General features: G+C 44.9%; 1 protein-coding gene across 1 annotated transcript in view; it reads left to right on the top strand.

The window, feature by feature from the left end:
- The first annotated feature begins 250 nt into the window (after positions 1-250).
- CLDN10 (claudin 10) overlaps positions 251-22,798 on the top strand; it is a 64,748-nt gene continuing 42,200 nt past the window's right edge. The window contains exon 1 of the mRNA XM_075491961.1: positions 251-320. Coding sequence (XP_075348076.1) covers positions 251-320 — 70 coding nt within the window. The remainder of the gene's footprint in view (positions 321-22,798) is intronic.

Here is a 22,798-nt window from a genome sequence, read left to right as displayed (position 1 = left end):
GTTCAAGTATAATTTGCTTATGTTATGCCTTTTTGCTTACTCACATGACTAACGTACTTTTCTCTCCACGCAGTGGCATTACTAAGTCCCTGGGTTACAGAGAAACATGCTAGGAATACAGATTGTAGCTTTTATCTTTTGTTTCTGTGGGCTGGGAGCTGCTATTGCTGCTACTGCATCGAATGAGTGGAAAGTCACTAGTCGAGCATCATCTGTTATCACTGCTACCTGGGTTTTCCAGGGTCTTTGGATGAACTGTGCCGGCAACGCACTGGGTGCTTTTCACTGCAGACCTCACCTTACTATCTTCAAAGTAGAAGGTAAGTAAGTCTAATTTAACTGGAACATACGGAGAGCTATGTGTATTGCAAGATGTGAGCCTGAGGAAAAAAAGATTATTTTGGCTTGTGCAAGAGATTATGAGTAAAGCATTGTGATGAATATAAGTAAAGGATATTGTAGGCAGAATATCAGAAACAACTTTGTAGGAATGATATGTATTCCAAGAAAGACACTAAGCTCTACTTTGTGGTTGGTAATATGCGATAAGTATACTGGACAAAGTTCCAGTAAATACGCTATCAGTAACAAACCACTGTTAGCAGAGAGATGGACTAAACTGTCTTCCCGCTCTACTTTCCATGCAAAAATAAGCATCCTGCTTGCTGGATGGGGAGGGGAGGAAAGATAGCAAGGTCTGTGACAGCTATCGGTACTCTTTTTAGTATCTAAGGAAATTAGATAGCAAAGAACCGCGTCCATGAATACTATGCAAATATTCACATGCTGGAAATTAAGTGCACGTGTATATACTTGCTGTATCACAGACTAATATTTTAACTTTAAAGATCAAAGGTGTACTGTTTCACAATGTCCATTTTAATGGAAAGCGTTGGATTTGGAAGCCATCTATCAGAACGTAAAAACAAATGGGGTCTTCTTGCCTTATATCAGGATCAGGTTTTCTCAGAGACAGGGACTATCTGAAAGTCTGCTACGCAATGTGTTGTCTATTTTGCTCTGTGTATAAAGCAGTAAATGAAGAGGTTTGTTTCTGTTTGTTGTTAAGCCTTGAGACAGTAGGCAAGGTAGTGTTTTCAGTGAAACTGTGTGTAAGCACTCACGAGGGCAAGGGCAGAGGGACTGTTTTCTCCTGGATGTGGGCAGCACACAAGCAAGATGGAGTCAGCCTAGAGTAGGAAAAAATGGATTAAGACACCGGTATTTTAGGGAAGCAGAAAAGAAATCCAGACTAGACAGAGCCAGTCTTCCAAAGCTTTTACGAGACCAGAAAGAAGCACAATTCTAAGATATTAACAGCCAGTGGCTGAACGAGATATAAAATCTACTGTTGCACGGTTGTTACCATATTACATAAACAGGGTCATAGGCGCACACACACACCTTGCACACACATGGAAACATGGAAACACGGGGATGTTACAGATCCATACCTTTTCTTGCCTGTCATGCCCCTGCCACATCAGACTGCATGCTGGGACATACAAATCGACTCTTACACGTACAGAGGATTTTGAGATAAAACTCAGCATCATTTTTGTACACATTTTATCATGTCCTGCTCCAAACCATCACAAATCACATGTGAGGGATGTGAATGGATAAGAATAGTTGTACTTTTAAAGAATGATGTTTATCAAAAATTACTTAAAAGGCATAGAAACTCACACATACGCTTTAAAAGCAAATATTACATCTTTGCAAATCACCATTTATGCATTATTTCCGCCAAGATTTAAAGGAAAAAAACCAACTCTTCTTCTCAGGCACATATGATCAAATTTGTTTAAAGCAATGTAACTTCAGTAACTAGAAACTATCATTATCGCTATTATTAGTAGTACAAAAGCTGCTTTCAGAATAGTCAGCTGTAATCCATTTGCCACTTTGTATTGTTACTATTATTTTGATCACTGGCAGATTGAAACTTGAATAAACAAAATACGCATCATTATGTGTGCATCCTTTAAATATATACTTAAGCATCTGAGTAAGATTTTGCTTATTTGCTGTTTAGTAACATAGACAAGAAATTTACAACAAATTAAAGTAGCATGCTCTTGTTAAAGTAAGCGAGTAGCAAGCTGCTGTACTGACATTTAGGAAGTCTAATTTTAACCTGCCAGTGCACGCACCAGCAAAGGGTAATGTTACATGTAGCATAAACACTACCGGGAAAGAGTGAAGTATTTTGTTTGGAAAACCTGCTAAACATAAACTCCTGGTAATCCAAGGAAAACAAGAGTTCAACATGGAAGGAGCTTTGTACTCTCACTCTGTCCTACATTGTAAAACAATAAAACACTCAGATTAAAGAAGTAATGAACTCCCATCTCTGTCCTCAGAGCCTCAACATATCATCATTATTGGCATACTGATGTCAGGGTGGGCTGGCAATATAACTTTTTCTTCTGCACATTTATGATTTTATGGAATCTATTTGTAATTTGTCCTACAGCCAAAGATAACTCTGTTACGCAAGCTCCTGCCTCCATTCCTACCTATCCATCTTCAGGTTACCCCACAGAAAGTATTAGTAGTAAATAACACAAGTCACTTCTACTCCAAAGCAGATGCATTTGATCATTAAAGTTTTGATTGCACTTTTGGGGGGATTCTGCAGGAGAGGCTTCTCCATAAGCTCTATGAAGTTTTAAGGGGTTTTTTTTCCTATTTAAACCACAGTAAACAAAAAACAGACTCCAGAGGTCTTTCTTTTAGCAGGATTACCCTGTGGTCATTGGCAGTATGTAGATATATACTAGAATTGACTTTCAGCTAAAGGACTAGTTGTGCTGATAGGAGCATAGCCAAGGCAATAAGAGCTCAGCTTCTGCAACCCAGCCCACCTACAGATCTTGAAGGTTTCATGTTTCTGGAAGTCTGGGTTAGCACGGCACACTAACGGTATCCAAGCTAGCTGGGCTGTTGTCAAATGTTCGTGTACATTCACATGTACAGCCACAGTGTACTCCGCTGCAGTGACTGAAACATTCAGATGAAAGATCCTGGAGGAGTACGACATACTTACTTTAGCACAAATAATAATAGCGTTGTAGCTACAGTCATTTAAGGCAATGGGGGAGAAAGCAATATCTTTTATTAAATCAACTGCTTTTGGAGAAGTATGCATCAAAGTCATTCATCAGATCTGACACAAATACAGCAAGCTTCAAGCTAAATGTTATCTGGGAACATTGTCTCTTCAGTTAACTTGGTTATGATTATCAGTGCACTAGATATACTCATGGAAATTATATGATCAAAACCAAGGGACCATTACACACAGGCATAAACTCACACAGTCAATAAATGCCAGAAATTAAAACTAACAGAGAGACAATATTGTTTAACAAAGCCACTAACCTCTGATTAACCTCTCAGTCCTTATCAATAAGAAGGACCCATAAAGTACCTTCAAAGGGTGAGCCTGGGAACTAAAGCTCCTAACTCCGCTAGAGTCAGTGCTGTTGTGGACTTCAGAAAGATACTCACTTTTTATAGCAGTTTCTACCCACCCCATCTCCTGCTAACTCCTTAGTGCTCCACAGGCAGTGGTTGCCTCTCTTCTCATTCCTCTCATGTTTATCATCCTGAATTCTTAAAGTCCAGATTGGACAAGAACTATTCTCCAAGAATTATTCTCCAGATTGGACAAGAACTAGCTTTTAGTTGTCTATGCTAGCGCTGCTTAGATACTTTATTTAAGTATTTTGCTTTTGGTGATGCTAGAGAGAGCTGTCTCAGTCACATAAAAAACCATAAGTGTAACTAGCAAACTGAATTGTGCCCACATCCCTTTCCTATGACACCTCCCTAGTCCATCAGGGCTTCTTCAAATAATTGGTTCAGCATTTGGCATGCCTAGCCTGTGGCTAGGTGTTTCACGACTCCTCTGCACTCTCTGGTTTTCCATGCCATGCATGGAAGGTGTACCAGAAAGTAGAAGAGGTGTACCAGAAAGCAGAAGAATTGTGCTTCCTTGAACCTTTGCTTGTTTGAGCCTCAGGTCTTCTGCTGGTATCCCTTTAGTCTTGCCAGTGCCTGTTTTGATAGAGCCAGGCAGGGCAAGCAGTGCTATGCTGATGGTAGCCAATATGAAAAGGGCAACGCCCAGGTGTTCTAGGTCACATCGGCAGACAGATTCAGAGCTGCCGTTTCATGAAGCTGCCACTGTAATATAGCTAAGAGGTGGAAGGAAGCTGAAACAAGGCAACTGCTATGGCAGCACCTGTACCCAGAGCAGCCTTGCTTAGTCGAACACCATTTGAGTTCCTCTGGGCGGGGAGAGCAACGCCAGCCACGCTTCGGGGTGACACTAGCAACTTTCCCAGAGGGCTCACCCTAGAGCGGGAAAGGACTGACACGAGAGTTTCCCTCACCAGACAGAACCTTACTGCCAGGGAAAACACACTAGCCAGTTGATTACTGCCAGTCGACAGCGAGCCAGCCAGATATCCGTGTGGCAGCCAAGGCCAGGCTTCTCCGAGCCTATGAGGAGGGAACTTAGTGATAAATGCCCCAGCGCCCAACGCCACTGCTCCGTGCTCATCACAAGGGGGGTTACATGGGGGGCAGGCTGAGTGAGGGCTGGGGCCAGACACTGCGCTCCTGCTCCCCGCTGCCTGCCAGACCCCCGCGCCCTGCCTGCTCCCTGCCCGGCGCCCGCAGCCCGCTCCCTGCCCGCTCCCCTCCCGCTCGCTGCCCGCTCCCTGCCCGCTCCCCTCCCGCTCCCTGCCCGCTCCCCTCCCGCTCGCTGCCCGCTCCCCGTCCACTGCCCGCTCCCTGCCCGCTCCCTTCCCGCTCCCTGCCCGCTCCCCGTCCACTGCCCGCTCCCCTCCCGCTCCCTGCCCGCTCCCCGACCACTGCCCGCTCCCTGCCCGCTCCCCTCCCGCTCGCTGCCCGCTCCCCGTCCACTGCCCGCTCCCTGCCCGCTCGCTGCGCGCCCCCGGCCGCCGGAGGCGAGCGCGCTCCTCTCTCCATGGTGCTGCAGGCGCGGCCCCGGGGCAGCCCCGGCCGTGCCCGGGGGCGGTGCCGCGCCGCCCGGGTGGGCGCAAGAAGCTCCCTCTGGTCCTGGAAAGGCAGCGTACCTCGCCCCCGGCTTCCCCTGGGAGAGCGGCCACAGGAGAGGAGCGGTTTAGCTGCACCCAGAGCCATGGCAAAGCAGCAGCCGAGCGTGCTTTTGGGGGGTCAAAAGGGGAGAGGGCCGGGCCGTCAGTCAGGGGCGAATGGCCGCAGCCATCAGCAGGAAGGGAGAAATCCATCGGGGAGGCTTTCTTCAGACTGATGGCCAGCTGCAGAGGACTCTGCTGATGGATACTCCAGGTGGTCAAAGGGACAGAGTCACGGGGGTCCGATACTGAGGTTGGAGGATAACTGCGTCTAAGAACTTTTCTGCAGCAAGCAAATCCTTCTAGGAAAAATGCTAACTGGAGGGAGGTGGGGTTGATTTGTGCTCCACAGATGGAGCCACCCCTCCGTTAAGGTTTTCTGCCCAACGAGTACAACATCCATTTGCTGATTTAGAAAAACAAAGTCAAAACAGCATTGGCAAAGTTGCATCAATATAAAAAGAAATATCCGCTAGGATCAGTAGCGCAAATTTGAGAATGGTGACCATGAGACATGGGCAGAATTTCTCTCAGAGTTTTATGGCTTAATTCCAAAGTACTCTCCATTTCTCAGTAGGCAGAAGGGTCACTGTGCTGGTTTTGGCTGGGATAGAGTTAATTTTCTTCATAGTAGCCAGTATGGGGCTGTGTTTTGGATTTGTGCTGGAAACAGTGTTGGTAACACAGGGATGCTTTTGTTATTGCTGAGCAGTGCTTGCACAGAGTCAAGGCCTTTTCTGCTCCTCACCCCACCCCACCAGCGAGGAGGCTGGGGGGGCACAAGAAGCTGGGAGGGGACATGGCTGGGACAGCTGACCCCAACTGGCCAAAGGGCTATTCCATACCATATGGCGTCATGCTCAGCATGTAAAGCTGGGGAAAGAAGAAGGAATGGGGAGACGTGCAGAGTGATGGCGTTTGTCTTCCCCAGTAACCATTACGCGTGATGGAGCCCTGCTTTCCTGGAGATGGCTGAACACCTGCCTGCCCATGGGAAGCAGTGAATGAATTCCTTGTTTTACTTGCTTGCATGCATGGCTTTGGCTTTACCTATGAAACTGTCTTTACTTCAGCCCACAAATTTTCTCACTTTTACTCTTCCAATTCTCTCCCCCCTCCCACGGGGATGGAGTGAGCGAGTGGCTGGGTGGGGCTTAGTGGTCGGCTGGGGTTAAACCCCGACAGTCACTGTTTGAACAATTGAAATGCTGATTCCAGCATGGAGACTTTTGTGTATGCAGAGAAATAGGGTGTTAAATCTTGGCAACAAAAGGTTCTGAGCTCTCACAGTTTGCCTCTCCATTGTAGCAAGCCTCTTTCCAAGCTCATGTCCTCCGTTCTGACATTAGATGACTGGGTCTGCTCTCTGCTCAAACAAGATAGCCTGAAATGCATGTTTGGTCCCTAGAGAAAGCTGGTAATGCACTAGAGGTCATGAGATGTTGTGACAATATACAATTTCAAAGTTACAACAAAGTTACAGTTCCATGTTTCTGGAATCTGTTATATATTGTATATTATTGCCCATCCTCTCCCCTCCCCCCACCCCCAAAAGTGAAAGAAGAAAGTAAATCAAACAGTTCAGCCTAGGCAGGAGTTAGTCTGAGGAATAACGGGTCTTTGTAGGGTGGTTTCAAGTAAGGGAAGGAATTGAACCATTTGCAGCAGAGCCATTCATGAAGCAGAGAGCCACGTTTGACATAGCAGCCCCTGGCAGAACAGGTACAAACTGAAGGAGGGGGCTAACTCCCAAGTATCCAAGAGATTTTCCCCCAGGGAGCTCCAGCAGCAGCTTTGCAGTAGATCCAGAGCAAAACCCAGGGCTTCCGTGGGGGTGGTGAGTTCCAGAGGAAGCGTTCAGAGCCATGGAGTCCCCCAAGAGACAACTCTGTGAAACCTGGATTTTTGGATCTCAGAGCTCAAACGTAGGTTAGAGATTTTGAAGTGGTTCACAAGAAATCCTGCTGCCAAATTTTATTTTCTTTTCGAGCTCTTTGTTTCCAAGATTTTAATCTATAAGCTCTGAAAATTCATGAATCTAAACCACAATGAATCACTATTTACTATGAAGATTGTCTGGCTCTGGCCAATTACTTGAACCAGAATAGTCCAGAGCTATGGGGCAGACTGGGAAGAGGTGTGCCTACTGGGGGACCTGCAGCCAGACAGATACACAAAGGGAATCCAAGAACTGCAGGACTAGACTGCACAGGGCCAGCTGGGAAACACTGAGGGTGGAGGCTTTCCCAGCCAGCTGCCAGTTTTGGAGGAGAAGCTAATGGCAGGTTACAAAGGACAGACTCTGACACTGCTTTAAAATCTGCAGGATTCCAGGAAAACACAAGGCATTGCAGACCAGCCCTCCTTTTTAGCTCTTGTTTACACCTGGCAATTTGACAGCATCTCTGCAATCCTCTTGTGCTATAAGCTTTATATCTTCCCACCTCTATACAAGGGCAGAGGTTATGGTGCTGAGAGCTTTTTCACTTTTGTCAAGACCTGGACAAGAGTAATGCTGCTTGTGCTTCTCTTCAGTCATCCTTACAGATTTTTGCCTGGCGGACAGTCCCCCAGAGGTGGTCGTTGTTTGCAGAAAATCAGTGAGGAAATCTGGAAGGTGCAAAGTGCTGCTGTCTGCTAGCACGGTTCCCATGCAGCTGGTGCAAGGATGGGAATGCAAAGCTTGTTATTGGGGCATTAATAACAAAGCTGTTTCATCTTCTAATACTCATGCCAGGATAGATTGTTATCTCTGCTTTGCTTTTAGCTTTCTTTGATTACTCCTACATAGCAGCAGAGAGTGTACTGCAAAATGAATAGGACTCAGCAGTAATTGGTATGCAGCCAATGTCTTAAAATACCTCTGTTCAAACAGGTTTTGTACCCTGGTCTGCCTTGCGAGCGCTGAGGCGGGTGAGGAGAGCTTCCCTGTAGCGTGCACTGAGGAGCCTAGGGCCAATGTACCTCTTCTAATTTTTTTAGCAGTCATGCTACAATCAGAGCTTCATTCAAAGTTACAGAGATACAATCCATTTCATTTTTTAAAGTCCCTGCAGCAGCAGGGGAGAGGAGACTTGGCAAAAACAGGTGTGGTAGGCGGATCGGTGAGACAAGGAGACTGAAGTACAAATCATTAAAGCTGATGATTTTGGAATTCACACTGCTGAGATTTAAGATTTTAAATCTTCAGCCTTCTAGCACATATGACATTTCCAGGGAGCGGTGCAAGGGGGAGGAGAGAGGCTGAGCAGCAAACAACTTGGGAATGGGTATGGGGAAGTGCGTGTAGCCAATGGGAATGGGATGAGGAATTGTAGAGAAAAAAATCTATGTACATAAAAAATCTCTGCTGTGGCTACCACATGGAGTTGCCTGGGCAGGTGTGAGTTAAGTGCCAATTTGGTAGACAAAACAAATCACTACACAGACAATAGGAGTATTAAATCCCTGAATGCAGGTGTTATTCCGTGTCTCATGGTACTTACACATAGTTTTGCAATGTTAAGCAAGATGCCAGATGAGCAAAGCCGTTTTAGTGGAGCTTGCACATGGGATTCCTCTCCATATCCCACATGCATCAAGTCCTACAATGTCCGGTTACCTTTACAAGCCTTTCCTGGAGTGGGTGCCATGGGGCTTTCTGGTGGTTTAGAGGCTGATCAATGTATCCTCTTGGGTGTTTCACTGATTCAAATGAGATCAAATGGTTGGAGCAGAGGTGTTACCAGGGCTGTTACTGAGGGTTTCAGATTCCCACTTTTTCAGGGCACTTATTCCTTGACTCAGCCCTGGTGCCAGTACTGTGAGGGACCTCTGGCTGTGCCCAGCAGATGCCTGTGATCCACTCAGTCTTCTCTCTACAGACGAGACAGTGAAGGCCAGTGCTCCTGCATGGCTCTCCTCTCCAGGGATGCATTTCCTACCACAGGAGAGAGCGCATCAGCTCAGGCGGCTGAGCCTTAAAGCAAGGCTTTCTTATGTGCAAGGGCACTTTCTTTTCCCACTCTGTGCCTCTCAGTCCATGGCCTCATTTGCCCAGCACAGCCATGCAGCAGCTCATGGACCTGCTGACCAAATGATCTCAGCATGGGGGTGAGCAGCCAGGGGCACAGGAGGTGAGGCAGAGGCCTGGAAGTTGGGCAGCTGAGAAAGGTCCCAAGCTGAACGTATGAGATGGACAGGCCTGGCAGTGGGGTACCTCGTGAGGAAAGGGGCACTTCCGATGACATTTCACTATTGAAGTGAAGAAGCAGCACCTCCCTTTTGATGGTATTCAGGGTTTAATAATGGTTTTGTGTCATTAAAATCTTCCTGGATTTTATTACTTTCCTTTTTTTTTAAACACACATATATTCAAAACAAAATTCAAGTCACAAAGCCAAGCATTTAAACCTTCATTAGTTTCACTGTTAATAATAAGCCAGCAAAGTCTTTCTGTTCCAGGGGATGCTTTCTGTCGGAGAGAAATGAATAGAAAGGCATGAAACCAGGGTCAAAGGAAACAGAACAAGAGATGCCAAAAAGAGTCTTGATGAGGTGGCACAGATAGCCAACAACACCGAGCGGACATTTACCAAAATCTGTTAGTGTAGACCCTGCGAACTGGCATTTAGCTAGCTGAGGTGACTCAAGAACAAGGATGGTGGCTAAATAGGATGGACCCATAGAACAAGATGGCCGTATATCTACTTCATGCCAGGGACAGGACTTACAGAGGATGAGCAAATGTGTTGGCCTGGAGAGAAAGCTGGAAAGCCAGATTCTTGTTCTGCCCCTACAGTGACCTTTTATGGGATGCTGGGAGCATGGGCTGTTGCCTGCCCAAATATTTAAAAATCTATTTATGGTCTTAATTTGGCAAAGCACATATTGAAATTCAGGCACATGCAAAGTCTCCTGAGAATATTTTGTTCATCTCTCACCTTAAATACCTTGTACTGGTCACCCAGACATTTGCCCTTTAAATTTCTAAAAAAGGATCTGGAACAGTTAAAAGAGCAGAGGCATTGAAGACTTCTAATGACCATGCTCAACAGTCTACTGATGTGATCGTTTTACAGTTATGTTTCTTTTTTACTGTTTTAACTTTTCTAAAGAAAACATATGTTAGTCTGGAGGTAATTAACCACACTCTAGTGAAACACGTCCTCAGGATAACCCGCTTAAAGATAGAATTTTTAAATTCCACATCTTGAGCTAAGATTTATGTTGTGCTATTGAACAGTTTTCCATAAATCAAGACTTCCATGTGGTAGATTTTAATACTGCACACCATCAACTGGATATGTCATGAATCGTATTTGATAAGATTATTTTAGGTTAGACTCCAAAATTTCCCTTCTAGCCCCCCATTTTCCCAAAAGTTAATTACACAGACTCTACTAGTATTTGAAAGGGTACAATTACGCAACCTGACAGTCAAAATGAGAAGGAAAACTGAATACTTGAAGATTCTCACGAATTTGCTTTCATAATAATATATACTGGTTTTCTACCAGGTCCACTCTACCAATTTTTATACCTGCTATTATTTTTGTATCCAGCTAAGACGTGAGCCTACTCTTCTGCAGGTACCAGTCAGACACAAAAATGTGTCTTGGGCTCATATTCAGGACAACGCATACTGATTCGTATTTCCAAAGGAAATGGGAGCTCAGAAGTTCTAAATTTCTGCTGCAGATGGAAATCCGCCAAAATCTTCTGTTATTTGGAGACTGCCTTTTCCTTCTTCACAAATGAATTTCTAAACAATAACACAGAATGTCACATAAAAGCCTTTCTATTGATATTTCATCCTGTAAGCAACAAAAGCAGAAACACAAACCCAAGCCACTAAGAAACAGTGAAAGTGCCTCACTAACTGTATCTCCATGCAGTGTTTAATTGGGTGACCAGGAGAACAGGACTCTCTGGAGGTATAAACAGCTTCTCCACTGCAAGTCCACCATGAGCCCAAGCTGCTGCCCCAGGCTGGCATCCCATCCCAAGCAAGCATCACACCACGTACTGGGCCCTGAGTCAGCCTTTTGTTAATAACAGAAGTAGTTATCTCACAAAATGGGGAAAAGAGGTAATTTAATTAACTAAATAATCATTAATGGCATCTGGCTTTTCCAAAGTATAATGGAAAATGGAAATGTTCCAGCTTACAAAACAGATGATACCATTATATCCCAGAAAAACCAACGCAATAGACAATTTTACTTTAATTTACACCACCTTTCAACATCTTCATGCCGCAAGTAGTTTTGCTTTACTCAGAGGCTATTGCAAAATTTCCAGTATCATGATTACTTAATATTGTCTCTAGAAGCTCGGTGGTTTGCATTTAATCTTCACAGAAATTCAGCATTTTAAAGTGTCAGTAACTCTTGAGCATCTGTGTGCAGCAAGGCTCAGGTCCCCTTCGAGCCGACCTATCTGCCTGGCTTGGTGCAGGGCTGGGACCCAACAGGGCTTTTGCCCCTCATGAGTGCATCCTCATTCAGATTGAAGCTCCCGGTGAAGACATCCTTTCGGTGCAAAAGCCCAAGTTTCTTCAGCTTTCCTGTTGAGCTGGGTGTCATCTTGCGAGGCTACAAAATCTCCACATTGGCTGTACCCAGAGGTGGGATTTGTTGAAATCCCAAAGTGATGCGACCTGACCAGAAAAACACACCAGCTGAGAAGTCACCCAGCGTCCTAGTCAGAGCCCTGGACCTTGACTTTTAAAACAAGGGCACCCACCGCAGTCAGGGACAGAGTATGAGTGGAAGGCAGAAAATTTATTTTCCTCTCTGCCAGGGATTTGGGTCAATTCCTGCTGAGTCAGAAAGACTCGCTGCCGTCCCAGCCAGCTGACAGCAGCCAGGGCTTCTCTCCCCGCAGTCCCAGAAGCTGAGCAAGCACCCGTGGGCTGGCACCACTCACCAAGGTCTGCTAGGGAGGTCACTGCCTGTGGCACCGTGACCACAGCATGGCCATCCTGCACATCCCTTGCCAACCCCACAGCCTTCATCTTCTTTGCTTTTCTCCCTCAGCCCTATTCTCCCAAGGGCATCTCCAGCTGAGACTGCCACAGGGCTCCTCTTGCGTTTCTGGCAAACACTGGAGTCCAATAGCACAGGCTGCAGAAGGACCATCACGGTACCGCTGCCTCTGTGTAGGTGTTTGAGATGGGTACATCTTTCCAGAAGGTGCAGGGAGCCCAGCTGAGGTACAAGGTGGGATAGTCAAAAGCAAAGAAATAATCTACAGCTGGAAATGTGTGTCCCTGAGGGAGCAGGAGGCCACATACGGTAGAGCCACCTTCCCCTAAAGCAAATGAGACGCAGAGTGGTTGGAGATGGTGAGGTTCAGTGCAGGGGTATAGCAGGGAGCGAAGGGGCCGTGCTTCTCCAGCTCTGTGCTCTCGGCTGCTTTCCAGACTGCGGTACAAGACAGGGCTCACTCTCAGAGGGTCAATGGCCAGTTGGGTCTCTGTGGCTAGCAATCCTGCACTGCCACACCTTACTTCGGCCTGGCCTTCACTGGGGGTGCAGACACCCCCAAACCACGACTCAGCTAACTCACTGCTGAGCAGCCAAGCTCCCCGGGCCTGGGGGGGGGTGGTGGTGGTCCCTCTCAAGGGGCCGTGCTTTGCAGGAGGAGAGACGGGCAGCCAAAGCCCGCATCCCTCCCTGCAGGCAGCAGTTACCATCTGTGGGTGAACTCCTGCCCGGACACACGGTGCAGGGGTGCGATGGATGCGAGGGGGATGGCTGCGTGGGGTGGCGAGTCCTTCCCTTCCCTCCCCTCGGCACGCACGGAGCAGAGCGCTGTGTGTGTTAACAGGAACAAGCATAAACATTTCCAGCCAAGGTACTTAACACGAGCCTGTTTGCCAAGTGGCTTTGCTACCTTCTTTGGTTAAGGTTAAGAGAAATGTTGTTGCTCAAAGGAGAAAACAAGTGGGGATGTTTTCCCCCCTCACCCTTCCTGTCTGCAAATCCAGGCATCTCTGGGCTGCAGTTCCTTATAAACAAAAGAAGGAGCTTTTGTGGAGCCTGTTGATAAGAGATACTCCACACCACCCCACATCCCACAGATTTTTATTATTATTTTTATGTTTGCAATAATATGCAAATATTTGAGGACTTCCTAAGTTCACTCGCTAGTTGTGCTGCAGTGTGGTCATTGCTCCAGTCACTGCGGAGACCTAAAGGCAAGCCCAGGGCAGAGTAAGGCACCACCGGTTGTCTGGGCCAGCGGATAGGATTTGCAGTTGATCAGCAAGATCTGAGTGTGCAAGACTCAGATGTGCCCCAGAGAAAGGAGAGTCAGGGAGACAGCACCGGCTTTCTCTTGCACTCCTCCTTCCTGGCAACAGTTTGCAAGGAGACAGAACACTTGCAGCCAAGGAAAGAGAGCCCTGCGTGCAGCGGCTGGGGCACGGGGCAGGCAGAGAGCTCTTGGCAAAGCACATAGGCCACAGCCTCCCAATATACATCAGACAGCTTGACGGAAGCAGATGATTAGGAAAGCAGAAGGTGAGCTTGCAAGGTGCAAGGCTCTGCCTTGACCTGGTGGTGACAAGTCGGCCACTGCTTTCAGTACAAGAGGGACTGGGTGAAGGCTAACTGCTCAACTGGGAGAAATTAGATAATTTCCAAAAACTTCCAGCATTTTAATCAAAAGAATGAGTGGGAACCCTTATTTAAGGAATCTGAGTGCTTTCAAGCACCTGTTCTTTACAATTTTACCACCTTGGATCATTTAAAATAAAAATCTGTGTCCAGCAACAGGTTTCCATGTTGTGCCCGCTCGCTCACACAGCCTTGCAGCAAGATGGTCATAGCTCATAATGCTGAAGGGAAAAGCACTGCTGAACAAGGGAGAGGAACTAGGAAGCAAAGAAATATATTTTAGCTGTGCAAGACTCCTAAGTACCTCTTTAAAAGAAGAAGAAACAATGAGGAAAAGGCTGTTTCCAAACAAGACTCGTTTCTATTATGCATGAGTCATGCAAAGTGATTTTTAGAGCCAGAGATTTTTTTCACTGGCATTGCTCACTTTTCTCAGTAAACGAAAGAAATAACATTACTTCAGGGTCTGAAGTTCACTGGGTTACATCTGCTTTCACTCAATTCTACCAACAGCAATATTTTCTAAATGGATTTATTTCTTTTTTTTTTTTCCTTTTCTCTCAACATCTTTGCAGCCTTACTGTCTCTGTCATGCCACTTAGCAGAGACAGGATCATAAATTAGTTCAGTGCTATGTCTGACCCGGTACTGTTGCTCAAGTAATGTTAAGTTTTTATAATCTATCCCCTCCTTTGCCTCAAAGTATCTACCTCCTCCTTTCTAAATAACTTACTGGAAACTCAATAGAAAAAAATTTCCACAAGCTTCTAGTCAGCTATCAGGTCTGTGTAGATGGACCCAGGATCCTCTCGGGATCAGGCAATGCATGACATATAGATTGTACTGTGTTGCAAAAAAAAAGCAAGTCTTTATAAAAAGAGCTTGTCTGTAAGATGCGAGATGGCTTCTGCTTGGCCCAAGCAAAGCCTCTGCTGCAGTACTGTGTCCAGTTTGGGTACTACACTTGAAGCAAGATGCAGAGCACTTGGAAAGCACACACATAAGAGCGACTAGAATCCCTCAAGTTTATGAAACATGACCTATGAGGAAAGACTGGAAGAGTTAAGACTATTTAGTCTAAAGAAAAGTAGACTAACCGTCGGCACAAAAATAGCCTTCAAATACATAAAAAATGGCTGCAAACAGGAAGAGCATAATCACTTCCCCATGTCCAGTGGCAGTACCACAAGAAATGGTGAGCCTGGATTACCACAAAGACTATTAGCAGTTTAGTGTCATACCCTAAAAACAACTGTCCTTTTCCAGCTGTCTACGGACAGACTAGATCTAAGCCTTAGCTTAATTTTGTTACTCTGTGGTTGTTTTACTCTGTGGTTACCTGAATCAGCTCAACCTTATAACCCATGGTCAGTTCTAGCTGCCAGAAATGAAATGTGCCCCCTGAAGTCCTTGCCTCTTCTCTCTCGGACTCCCCCTTGCAGCCTGCTTAGGTGGAAAGCTGTAATTCAGAAAATATAATTTATAAAGTATCTAAGGTCTAACGTATCTGGTTAGTAGCCTTTGGTCTACAAAGGTCTTTTAGTGGACTTTTGGTCTGCAAAGGTTGGTTGGTATTAAATCCCCTTGTGCTTTTTTTATAGACATTTCCTACTTTTTGGAGGATTTGGAGTAGGTGTTTTGCTCTGTGCTTGTAGTGCACATAGCTCTCTAACACATTTGATGCCCATGATTTGGCCTAGATATTGCTGAGAGATCTACAGCCCTGAGCAAAGGCAGCACACTCACATTCATCCCATTTCACTTCTCTGTGCTATTTTCACTGCCAGACAATATTCTCCTAACATATCTGAAACATCCCAAAACGGAGGAGGCAGGGAGATAACATAGGCCAAAATGCTTGAAGTACTCAAACTGTACGTTATCTTCCTTGTATCAAATATAAACAGCATTTAGACTGGATTCTGAACAAAACCCATCCAGTTAAGGACCAGCTCAGGGAAGAGTCAAGCGAGGCTGGCAGGGAGAAGCAATGCTTTGAATAAGCTTCATGTCCTCTGTAACAGCTGAGACTTGCCATGAGATTGCAATCTTGTGTACATAACAGAGAGTCACGCATTAGTAATCTTGAATGGTGTGGGTCCCGTAGTTCTCCTTTCTGCCTACCTAGGAGATGTTATCCTGCTTCATCAGGCACCTGAAGCTGGGCACAGATGAAGTGCTAAAATTGCTGCGCTGGACCTTAGGCATAGGTTTAGGATTTATCCCAGACCACTTTAGACCTCTCTGGTGTAAAATGCTGTGTGGGAGCTAGTCACCCTGTGACCCCTTTATAGTCAACAGGGACAGGGGATCGTGTCCTCTTCTGGGACAGGATCCATCCTATCCCTGGGAGACACCTACCCCAAGTCGGAGGGGCAGTCTAGGCATGCCAATTGACAGTAAAGCAGATGGATGATTAGTGAAGGTATGGACATACTGGGCAGGATTCGACTGAATCCCACTCTGACTCAGCAGATACCTGCAGGTGAATCCTACCCTACCTCAGATCGGTTGGATATCATTTATACCCACAACTTTCAATTCAAACCACAGTGCACATGGACAGCAATTTCCTCCTTTCCTCCTGCAACTAATTTTCCCATATTTCACATCTCTCCCTTCTCCCAGTCTGTGCCCAAAAGGAGCAACACTTTCACCCAAAGCTGCTGCAGCCCTTAAAACGTCACCTCAGATTGAGGAGTTCCTCTCCACCCCACATTATTAAGTCTTCATTGAATAGACCTTTAGCTGACCAGGACTCAAACTGGCCTTGATGTGCAAAGCCTTGACATCCCCTCTTTCCACACAGCCTGGATACCCCAATGAAATCCACATTCTTCTACAGCCATAGTGAGATGATGGGCATGAGTAAGGAAAACAAGTCTCTGATAGGCATTCGCTGACAGCCTGGATCTCACTCATGCAAGAGATAACGCCAGCTATTTCAAAAACTAAGCCTGCCATTTATTCTTTTGATCAAGCTTTTACATAAGACACGCTCTGTGTGCGTGCACAAAGTCAAGCTGTCCCTCATTCTCCTTGTGCAGAAATAATGCTATCCTTCTTGAAAGATGCTTCACTAATACCAGGCTGGTGGAGGAGTAGTTACAGCAGGCAAAAAGGCTAATCAAGAGGAAGGGCTGGTTAAGCTCAGTTGTTTAAGGCTATATGGTTGCCAGGCAGCTTCTGGGAATCAATAGACGTTTTCATAAAGTGTTTAATAGTTAGAATGCACTGAGACAATATAAAACCTTTCCAAAGGAGCTCTTTGTTGAAATTTTGGCAGTATATCTCTGGCTGGAGTCAAATAAATTAGTCATCAGATAAATCAGTCATGCCAGCTATGAGAGTGATACCAAAATAAACAGAATGTTTTAGTCAAATCCATGAAACAAAAGGATCAGCAAATCTTATTTAAAATTCCCCCATGTAATTGATGCATAGTTAAAGCTTCTAAACATGAATGCAAGTGTGCTGTTCCAGAGTATGTGATGATGAAGATTGTATCTTTGAAAGTAAATGGGGATCTCCGGATGCAATGAAAAGTAATTTTTGAATTGCTGGTTCCAAGTTCCTACTGGCAAAATCCAAGAAATTCAAAGCCTAAGTAATTCCTAAATTACTGCAGTTTTGATGCCAGGGAAACTCCACAGATTTTGATGGAGTTAGACCAGACTCAGACTGAATCAGGCCCTCAGAACTTAGTCCTATTAAAAATGTATTGTCAGATATTTTTAAAAGACAATGACAGGATAAGTTTATAGAAATCACATTCTACAATAAAAACATTGGGGAAGAAGTGCAATACCAGCAACTTGACTGCCTGATCCCAAACACGTTGCCTTAAGTAATCTACCTTACTAGGTCTAAAATACACAACCAACCTGACTCTTTTAAATTTTTCTTGTCCTAAAATGCAGACAAAATAAAAACAGTGATACCTTTATAATTATTCCAGTTATCCTTATGTTTAGCTCATATATTAATCATTATTTTCATATAAAATACTTTTTAAAAGCTACTTCTTTTACCAGTGTCCTTACCCCACTCCTTGGGATGCCAGTCTGGCAAAGGACCCAAGTCCTGGGAGGGGAGAAGGAGGGCATTAGAAAGAGACCATCGGTTGTAGCAGCGTGACCAGGCAGCATCTTGTGGGAGGGAAGAAGCGCTGCTCTTAAATGGGTTGAGGAAGTTAAAAATGTTGTGAGGAAGCTTTTCACATCTATTAGTGGTTGTTTCCTAATAGCTGCTGTCTCGGCCCAAAATATTACACTTTGGGTGCCTAATGTCAGAAAAGTAAGCAGACTAACTGGCCTTGTGCATAGAGGATGCAGTTTTCACTGGGTTTGGTTGTCCAAGCCTCTGGACTCAGGTCCTGAAGGGACGCAGGGACAGATTCTCCTTTACCTGGAGGTGTGCATTTAGACACATCGAGTCTCGCAGCTTTGATGCGAGTCTCCCACTGTCCTCCCATCACACTCTTTCCTACGTCAGTGCCAGTGCTCCCCTCCTGTGCAGCCCTGGCCACCTCTGTCCTGCTCCGATCCTCCATATGCCAAGTGCAGCTGATGATCGTGTCCTTCAGGCAAGGAGACCTCCAAGGGGATGGCTTGTGTATGGATGACCCATACCCAAGTATTAAAGCAATTAATGCATTTCAGCTCGGGTTGATCACAGAATCACAGAATCGTATAGGTTGGAAAAGACCTTTAAGATCATCGAGTCCAACCGTAAACCTAACACTACCAAGACCACCACTATACCATGTCCCTAAGCACCTCATCCAAACGGCTTTTAAATACCTCCAGGGATGGCGACTCAACCACTTCCCTGGGCAGCCTGTTCCAGTGCTTGACAACCCTTTCAGTGAAGAAAAATTTCCTAATATCCAATCTAAGCCTCCCCTGGTACAACTTGAGACCATTTCCTCTTGTCCTATCACTTGTTACCTGGAAGAAGAGACCGACCCCCACCTCTCTACAACCTCCTTTCAGGTAGTTGGAGAGAGCAATAAGGTCTCCCCTCAGCCTCCTTTTCTCCAGGCTAAACAATCCCAGTTCCCTCAGCCGCTCCTCATCAGACTTGTGCTCCAGACCCTAAGACTTCTGCTCCAGACCCTAGAAGTTGATGGTGGGATTCCTAACAGAGGCAGTACAGAAAGGTCTCTGAGAGGTAGGATTTCCCCTCCTTTCCATTACTGAGCACTTGTTTCCCTGAGATACCTCTCCAAAAAACTAAAACCACTCCTCACTTACCAAGTCCCTTAGTAGGATATACCTGAAAAGTAACAACCTTTGTCACATGTATTCACTAATGTTGTATTCAACGCGCGTATACAGGAAGGACAGGCCATCACCTCTGTGCACACCCACCAAATTCCACTGAAAAGAGACAAGGGAACAGCCTTCAGGTATATATTCTTTGGTGGAATATCCTTAAAGCAGAGAAATTTCACATTTCCTCATGGAAATGTAGGAGCCGTGTTGAGATTTGGCAATGTGGCCAATAGTAGTGCTAAAGTTTGACTTACATTACTTTCCTTTTACAGTAGCTTGTATACTATTGAATTCCATATCTACTTTTTAATTCCAGCAATAATGTTGTGTTCTTTCTCTTGAAAGATCAGACTGAAGTCAATAGTGTATTTGCATCGGAAAGGCTGTGCCGCTTTCATTATTACCATAAACCACAAAGATTTTAGAACTGACAAGGACTAGAAGGAAAATATTGCTCCATAGGGTGCTTAGGGCATTTGTGAATCTGATTCTGCTTCGTGAGATATTTTCACCGCTCTGCTGACGGTCAGCTATATTCACATATTTCGGGGATTACATCTATCTCATGCAGTGCTCCACAAAGGAACCAAACACAGGCATTGTGCTCTGTTTGCACTTATCAGGAACTACTGAAATCAGAACAAATGTTTATTATTTATTATTATTATTGGCTTCTAGGAGTACATCTTGTAATTGGCACTGTGCAAACACAGAACACAAAGGACAGCTCTGTCCCAAAGAGTTTACAATCTAGGGAGTAAACTTCAAAAGAAGCAGGTAGGTTTATGCCATAAAGGAGGAGGAAGAAGGAGGTAGAAGAAGAAGATCAAGCTTGTTTTGATCACGCTGCTTCACAAAAAGTGAAAGGAAAAAAAATCCTTTGGATTGGTGGGGCCTGTAGGCTCTTTGTCAGGCTGTTCCTCCAGGGTGCTGGGAGTTACTCCCCCAGTCACTGCTGCGTTTCCCAGCTTGGAATCATTTCTGTCAAAATCGAGAAGGTACAGCACCTCGGCTCTCCTTTTGAAATGTTTTATAGTTTATATTTATTTGGCGTCTTGAATAAAAGGATCAAAATGTCCAGCCAGACCGCACCCAGAAATGAGACCGGAGCCAGAACTGTTCACCGCAGCATGACCGCCGGACAGGAAACTGTGTCCGTGACGGTGGCAGCCGGGGGCTCGGTGGCCCGGGGACTGCGGAGGGCACCCTCCTCTGCTGGGCTGTGCAGGCAGCCAGCCCGTGAACGGCTGAGCGTTAGAGATGGGAAATGGGACCCAGTCCTCTCCAGCTCTTGAGTTTCACTCAAAGCCTTAGTGCATCTTAGGGTAAAACATAGTCTGTATGATGAGAGGGTGTTTTTGGGTGATTGATCGACATTGGAGCTAGAGAACAAGGTTGTGAAAAAGGGACTAATTAGGAAAGAGAGAAAAACTCAGCTCTGAAACCCCCTGGCCACTTTCTTGAATTGTTTGATGATTTCTGAGTTGGCAATAGCACCAGAATACTTTTCTGGTATCAGTACAAGAAAGATTCAAATGGTACCTCCACCCACCACTTCAGACAAGTCACATTTTAAATTGATTTATCTGTTTTCCAAGGAAGAAGTAATTTAAACACATAAAGGGGTTGACTGCTTAGCTCCAGTCTATTCTACACAGATAATGCTTTTAAAGAGGGGGTTTGGATTAAAATAAATAGAGTTTCTTGAGGAGAGGACATAAGACAACAGAGATTTCCTGGGAGAAAGATGACTCTAACTTTTACTCTATGCAAACAACAAATCTGAGGCTGAGAAGAATATGTGTAGGGAACTTGTATCTAAATGGATAAAGGCTGACGTCTTATCATACAGATTCTCAGTAACCACCACGGAGGCGAAAAGTCTCAGTGGTGGAGACTCCCCATGCTGTCCCTCCAAAATGATCAGGGAGGTTGTCAGTTGATACAACCTAGGAAGAGACAAAGATAGTAGTCTTCATTGATAATGTGCTCTTAGTTGCATAATTTGAAACCTTTATCCCATAAAACAATTTGGATTTTCCCCTTCAGTACAGTTCATGTATCTCACACCGTGCTCTTCTTTTTTTACATGTTGGGAGAAATTAATCTGCAAGCACGGGAAGTAGGTTTCAATGTAGACACCAGTCTGGTCCTAACCACCTGAGCAGGGATGAGTTGGCCACTTAGCCAAGCTTCTGTGTTATACCTAAGAAGAAACAGATGATTTCTTTAAGTTTGTGTCTCGCCTTTGTGCTAATAATTCATTTATCATTGTCCATTAACATGTATATGACAGAAGCTCTTACATAGCCAGTTACACCTGAAACTAGGGTCCAAGAAACAACCATTAGGGGAAGAACTTTATGTAAATGCATCAAGAATTGGCTTGGTGGCAGGATTAAAAATTGTGATGTGATCCTCTGGGATAAACATGTCTAAAAATTTGATTTTGGGATCCCCAAATTACTGTGCACACAGAAAAACAAATCTTTCTCACCTACAGCCAAAAGCAAGAGGACAGTGTAACATTACCCAGGCACAGGTGTTTCTTCTTTCTCCAGTTCCTCTCGCTCTTTATGCTGGCGTGTTCAACTGGACTTTAGTTGGAAGGAGGAGAGGTTTTACACTGGATAATCCTTTTTGTCCCTGAAATGCCCAAGAATGTAAACCTTGTTGTTTGTCTTTTTTTTTTCCTATGAAATTAACTCCTATTTCTAGAGATTCAAAAGTTCATCAGTAAAAACCTAAAATTGGTCTGTCAGGATGTTCAGCCTAATTATGACTAAGACATGTAAGAGTATACAAACCTGGTAAGGTTTCCACAACATGTAAAACATTATCAAACGTTGTTTACACGTTTCATTTGAAATGCTGTCTTGCACAACCCTTGCATATTAACATGTGATTAAAGTTTAAACTTACACCCAGCGCTCGTTAATCTGCTTATAGCTTCCCTCAGCAATATCAGTGAAAAGGTATACACTAAGGCTGATGTGATTAACCTGGGTTTATGTAAGTCTGGGCCATGACATCTCATTTAAAAGGGGGCTAGCACCTCCTTTCGTAAGCCTGGGAACTCCAGAGGAGCCTTAGCTGGGAGCACCGTGGTGTGTCGGCGAGGGCAGCACCCGCACTCAGAGCGGGCAGCAAGTGTAAAAATAATCTTGCAAATAATGTGACACAATTGGGAATACTTTTATTTACATGCACGTAGGTTCAATAGCTCGTGCTGTAGCTTGGCCAGCAATAACAGAGTTCCTATTTGCTAGCTAAGCTAACGAAGGAGCAAAAAGTAGCAGGTTCAGCACGGCTCCCTGCAGACCCCTTCTGAGGGCATCGTGGACAGAAAGCCACTGATGATCCAGCAGGTGTTTGGGGTCTCTGCTTTAGGGTAATTTCAGCAAATTTCCTACTGTTTTTATTGAGTGTAAAAACTTCAAGGTATACAACATTTAAGTACAGCTTCCTATCCAGAAGGCCGCCTACTCTATCAGGAAAGAAATTAGATTGATTTGACATGACTTATCTGTACGGGCTGTTACGCATCTCTTCATTGTCTTACAGATACTTACAAATAGTTTATTTCACTACTTGTTCCCAAAAATTCCAACAATTGACATTAGGTGTACGAGTTTTTAATTCCTTGATGTTTCTCTTGTGTTTTGTTTTTTTTTTTTTTTTTTTAAGTTTGGCCCTGTTTGCCCTTTTCAAGGCTTCCACCATTTACAAATCCTCCATGAGCCTGTGAAGGCTCTGTCTATGGCGCAAAATAGAACAGGCCAGGCTG

The sequence above is a fragment of the Mycteria americana genome, chromosome 1 (assembly GCF_035582795.1).
Source record: "Mycteria americana isolate JAX WOST 10 ecotype Jacksonville Zoo and Gardens chromosome 1, USCA_MyAme_1.0, whole genome shotgun sequence".
Taxonomy (NCBI): domain Eukaryota; kingdom Metazoa; phylum Chordata; class Aves; order Ciconiiformes; family Ciconiidae; genus Mycteria; species Mycteria americana.
The sequence above is the reverse complement of the archived record's forward strand: the minus strand, read 5'-3'. Positions and strand labels throughout refer to the sequence as shown.